The sequence below is a fragment of the Physeter macrocephalus genome, chromosome 16 (genome assembly GCF_002837175.3).
Source record: "Physeter macrocephalus isolate SW-GA chromosome 16, ASM283717v5, whole genome shotgun sequence".
Classification (NCBI taxonomy): domain Eukaryota; kingdom Metazoa; phylum Chordata; class Mammalia; order Artiodactyla; family Physeteridae; genus Physeter; species Physeter macrocephalus.
Window position 1 is genome coordinate 94,809,879 of NC_041229.1, and position 6,000 is coordinate 94,815,878.

Sequence of the window (6,000 nt, forward strand, 5' to 3'; positions counted from 1 at the left end):
AAATGCATTAATTCTATAGCATATTGTAATTTTCTGCAGCTGTTTGCATTTTTGCATTCTATTCCCTTGATAAGAATTTTTTTTCTGCCTAGTGAACTCTTATTTATTCTTTCAGAACTTAACTGAACCGTAATCTGTGAAGCTCTACCTGTTTCCCCAGTCGTAACTAGTCCCTCTCCTAAGCATTGGTGCCCTCTGTCCTTACTCCTGTTGTCCCACTCATAGCATTGTTGTGTAATGATTTATTTATATAAATATCTGTTCTCCTGCTCAGTCGTGAGCTCCCATCACCCAACCCTGATTCAAGTAACTAACATGTCTTCTACTGAATGGAAGAATGCCTGTTTATTACTTCGCGTTGCTCCAGGCCATGAGTTGATATGCATAGAGCATTTTGAGAGCTCTTTTATTTCCTGTGTCTGATAAAATAACATCAAATGTATTTTGTGATTCCAGTTCTTTAATTCTTATCCATATGCTTATTGAGATTTTCTTAAAAAACTTTATCGAGGGATAGTTTATATACTCTAAAATTCATCCATTTTAAGTGTACAGTTGAATGGTTTTTAGTAAATTTACACAATCTTGCAATCATCATGGCACTCTAATATTAGAACAATTCTTTTACCCTAAGAAGCTCCCAATTAAGGCACTTTAAAATATTGCTGGGGGCTTCCCTGGTGGCGCAGTGGTTGAGAGTCCGCCTGCCGATGCAGGGGACACAGGTTCGTGCCCCGGTCCGGGAAGATCCCCCATGCCGCGGAGCGGCTAGGCCCGTGAGCCGTGGCCGCTGGACCTGCGCGTCCGGAGCCTGTGCTCCACAAGGGAGAGGCCACAACGGTGAGAGGCCCACGTACCGCAATATATATATATATATATATATATATATATATATATATTGCTGGAACTGTCCAGAAATTTCTGTGTGGTGAGTTGAATTGGATGACCTCAAAATGTGTCACTGTTTTTGGCTGTAAACTGTGTTGGGCACAACATACTTAAGGGAGGCCTAGATACTTAGTGGTGCTGTGTCCTGAAAGAAGAGTGCACGCTGGCAATAAGGGACATAATTTCCTTTCAGGGGCTTACTCCGTGGTGCACTCTGTGCTAGGTCCGTTATGTACATCACCTTATATGAAATTCAGAATATAATAAGCTGTGCTGTAGGTGCCTTCTTCATTTAATACATAAGGACTGCAGAGGAGGATAAGGAACAAACTCGAGGTCTCATGGCTAGGAAGTGGAAGGGCTAGGATTAGCTCTTTGGCCTGACTACATACCACATTGCCTTAAACATTCAGCAGCTATTGCTACATGTGGAGTGATTCCTATACTCCTATAAAAACATAAATCTTAGGAAACATGTAAGCCGATTTGAAGAATTGTTATTTAATCTGAAAAGAGAAGAGCTGACTGCGTTGAAAGGATAAACTTTGAACTCAGCTTTTTCAGCTTTTTCTTTGACTTGGTTCCATACAGTTTTTTGGTTTTTTGTTTTTGTTTTTGTTTTTTTGTTTTTTTTTGGCTACGTTGGGTCTTCATTGCTGTGTGCAGGCTTTCTCTAGTTGCAGTGCGCAGGCTTCTCATTGCGGTGGCTTCTCTTGTTGCAGAGCACGGGCTCTAGGCACGCGGGCTTCAGTAGTTGTGGCTCGCGGGCTCAGTAGTCGCGGCACATAGGTTTAGTTGCTCCGTGGCATGCGGGATCTTCCCGGATCAGGGCTTGAACCTGTGTCCCCTGAATTGGCAGGTGGATTCTTAACCATTGTGCCACCAGGGAAGCCCAGTTCCATACCATTTGGTCTGAGGGTGAGCGGGCACATTCTGACTTGAGTCAAGCAGACCTAGAAGAGCGAAGAAATAGGGTCGTGTTTTAACAAACTATAAAATATTGAAACCATTTGGGCTGTCAGCATAATTTCAGATTGAGTTTGCTTTGGGGATTGTTTCTCTTTTAAGTCATAAAATGTTAACACTGGTTGGTCTTTAACAACTCACAAGGTCAGTTATGTCAGTTAGAATATTGGTTTGGCTGCTGTAGCAGAGGTTTAGTAATGGCTTAAATAAAATATAAATTTATTTCTCTGTCAGATAAAAGGCTAGATGGGTAAGCAATGTTTGGCATAAGAGCTCCACAGTCATTAGAGATCCTGCCTCTTTTTATCTCACTGCTCTGCCACCATTAGCACATGGCTTTCACCTTGGGGTCTAGGATGGCTGCTTTAGCTCCTTCCATCACATCTACTTTCTAGCCATCAAGAGGAGGAACAGGCACAGAGGAGGACATGTATTTTTTTCCTCCTTTAAGGGCCTGACCAAGAAATTGCATGTATTACTTGTCATCTTATCAGATAGAACATAGTTATAGGGCCACATGCCCTGTGAGAGAGAATGCAGAAAATACAGTTTTTATGGCCGGCATATCCAACTGAAAATTCAATTGTTATATTAAGGAAAGTATGAATGTTGAGGGACAGTTGGCATTCTTTGCCCCATCCTTCTATGAAGATGAGTTTAATATGAGAAGCATAGAGGGACTTCCCTGGCGGTCCAGTGCTTAAGACTTTGCGCTTCCTCTTCAGGGAGCACAGGTTCCATCCCTGGTTGGGGACCTAAGATCCCACATGCAGTGTGGAGCAAGCAAAAACAAACAAAAAAATGCAAGCGCAGATTTATATGTAAGAAGGAGGGAGATAGGGGATGCTTCAGGCCAAACTCTTTCTTAGGGTCTCGCCTTTTTTAATCTGGAAGATTTGACCAAATCTAGATACTTCTGTTGAAATGATTCCCCTAGGCTTTGAAGACACCACTTTGTCTGTTTAGAAGTTGGCGGTGTGTTAGTCTACCTTTTATGACACAGTGTCAGTTTGAATTCGTGTTCTTCCTGGAGAAGCGTATGCAACGGCCCCAAGGTTGATATCTGGGTTGAGAGTACTCCGGAACAGATTCTATGTTGGTAAAGTCTGGATGCATTTTCTTTCTTCAAAATGTTTCTAGGGAAAAAATCTCTGCTCGTCAGATTGCTGTTTTAATTAAGACATTATTCAAGATAGAAAGCTTAAAATTCCTATGGTTGGCATGCATGCAAACTTTTCTGTAACAAAACAGCATTTGTTTCTTAGAGAACTGATGATATTCAGGAGTCCAGAGTTCATACTTCAACCTCAGTACTTAACTATGACGTGGCCTCGACTAAGCCAGTGGATGTCTTAACTTTTCTTAGTTAATAATATCTTAAAGCAGAGTTTAGAAGTACTTTCTCTCGTCATAGTATATGTATTTAGTCAACAACTGTGAAGTCCTTTAAAAATGTGGGTGTCCATGGAATTTTCTGGCGGTCCAGTGGTTAAGACTCCATGCTTCCACTGCAGGGGGTGTGGGTTCTATCCCTAGTCCGGGAACTAAGATCCTGCATGCCTTGCAGTGCGGCCAAAAATAAAAATAAAAATGCTGGTGTCCTTTTTTTCATTGTTGGTTATTTGAGATGACAGATAACTTCAACTTTCTTTAAGGATGCGTTTTACTCACAGTTAGCTTGAGCAACAAGAGAAACAAATGTGAAGATAGACTTAATACTTGCCAACATGTCACTTTATGGCATTCTTTTTTTTAAAAATTAATTAATTAATTAATTTATGGCTGTGTTGGGTCTTCGTTTCTGTGCGAGGGCTTTCTCTAGTTGCGGCAAGCGGGGGCCACTCTTCATCGCGGTGCACGGGCCTCTCACTATCGCGGCCTCTCTTGTTGCGGAGCACAGGCTCCAGACGCGCAGGCTCAGTAATTGTGGCTCACGGGCCCAGTCGCTCCGCAGCATGTGGGATCTTCCCAGACCAGGGCTCGAACCCGTGTCCCCTGCATTGGCAGGTAGATTCTCAACCACTGCGCCACCAGGGAAGCCCTATGGCATTCTTCTAAAGGCTTTTTTGATAGGAAAACGTTATTTGATCTCTTGAGATTAAAAAGCTTAAGTAAGTTTGGTAGGCAGGATATTTCTTGTGGTAACATATGTCCTTTTTTGAGAATGTATTTTGGGAGACATAGATTTCACCAAAAAGCCTTAATTATTTGAAGATCCGCATGTCACTATTACATTTCAGGCAAGACTAATTTTAGCCAAGTTCACTGAAAGTATTTACAGTATTATCTCCAGTAATTTCATCTGATTCCTTTTTAGCACTCTTGCCACAGGCAAATTATACAGAATATATCAAATAACTGCTGTCTGTAGAAGTGGAGAGTGGTTTCGTGATTCCCTCCCTGTTTGTGTGGGTGAGTTCTCTCCACTCTCTCTGTAGCCTGCATCCTCACTGATGTTTTGTTTTTCTCTTTTGCAGATGACATGGTTGGTACTGCCTGGCATGGTAGAAAGGTGAGTCATAAGCTCACACACAAACACTAGAGCAGCAGAGCTCATGATTATTTATAGGGAGAATCCTTACTTTGAAAAATTCATTAAAGTGACTAATGAACCTCTCCTCCATGTCTTAGTGACAGAGTAATGTGCCAGGCGAGTCACACGGTGGAGCTTGAGTCACCTGGTGGTGGAGGCCTTTTCCACTCGATTCCCTTTTTATTTCCCTCTCCAGGGTTGTGTGGTTCCTTTACATCAGGATTAAAAAGTCTGCTTGAGTCACCATTACTAACTCAATTGCCTGCTGTTCTGAGGGGGCGGATGGAGTTGCTAGGATATTCCCGGGAATGCCTTCTAAAGCTTTATGCTCTCAGAGCCCAAATCAGTGGACTTTCATGCAGCAAGACCCCATCCATCCTGGTGTTTTCTGTTCTAACTGGGAGAATGGATGTATGAGGGACTTGGGCATGTTAGAAAGTGATTATAAGATGTCAGCCCCCACCCTTGCCCTTGGAGGAAGAGGCTGTGTCCTCTAGCCCCAGCTGTGTTCCAGTTTGAATGCGGTTCCACTAGGATAGGCTAGATGTCTTCATTTTATTGAGAAATGTGTTGCTAAGTCCTTACATTTGAAATAACTTGACGTGTCAGATGGTAATTAAACTCTTTTCCTCCCTTAGAGAAGCCTGAGTGATGGCTAAGCTTTCCAAGAGAACCTGTTGCAAAGAGCTGGGCTTGCTTGGTCATTTGCTAAATTTAGGGCTTCACAGTCATCCTTCCTCTGCAAAATAGCTTTGAGTTTGGAAGAGATCCGAAGGAGTCACAGCTTTGCAAAGGGGAGACCCAGGGACCCTACTTCTGTGAAGAAACCTCCACGACCAGCTTTAGGCAGGGTTTACAGCTCGCGTTTATTGATTCCATGTTACGTGCCAGGTGTTGGATGAGAACTTGATATATGTTTGCTCATTTAACTTCAGTAGCCTCCCACCATCATACAAATGAGGACACTGAAGTTAGGAATCCATTTTGTTTCGCAGCTACTTTGTAGCAAGGCTCTTTCTTTGTAATGCATTTTACATGTGGTTTTGTATATTTTAATTGCTTTATCTTAGTAAAATTCCCCTTTAAAACCTTTAAACTACTTATTGATGGCTACAGTGGGAGTGTGCCCCTGATGGTCAGGTATGGAAGTGATGGTGGTCAAACCAGACCAGAATCCTAGAAGATTACAGAGAATTAGGGCAGACAGCGTAGACCTCAAGAGGGATGAAGTTTGGGTCATCAACTTAATTCTAGTTTGGATATCTGCAAGTGACCCAGTATTAATTCAGGTTAGTACATTCCATCCGTTAAAGAAGAAATTTATATACCACAGAGGTACTGTAAAAGGAATTTTTAAGTGTGTTGGTAAAAATCATATCAAAAGAGATATTGGTTATGACCAGGAAGAATTAGATTCAAAGAGTCAGAGAATTTCAGTACTTTAAAATTAATTGAGACCAACCCCCCCTCATTTGACATAAAAGGTGAGATCCGGGGCTTCCCCGGTGGCGCAGTGGTTGAGAGTCCGCCTGCCGATACAGGGGATGTGGGCTCGTGCCCCGGTCCGGGAGGATCCCACATGCCGCGGAGCGGCTGGGCCCGTGAGCCATGGC

The 6,000-nt window shown here is 42.7% G+C and overlaps 1 protein-coding gene across 2 annotated transcripts in view; it reads left to right on the forward strand.

Moving 5' to 3' along the window:
* HSD17B12 (hydroxysteroid 17-beta dehydrogenase 12) overlaps positions 1-6,000 on the forward strand; it is a 174,045-nt gene that overhangs the window by 141,365 nt on the left and 26,680 nt on the right. For both annotated transcript variants that reach the window (XM_028500815.2, XM_007126406.4), the window contains exon 7: positions 4,332-4,366. In XM_028500815.2, the coding sequence (XP_028356616.1) occupies positions 4,332-4,366 (35 nt within the window). The remainder of the gene's footprint in view (positions 1-4,331; positions 4,367-6,000) is intronic.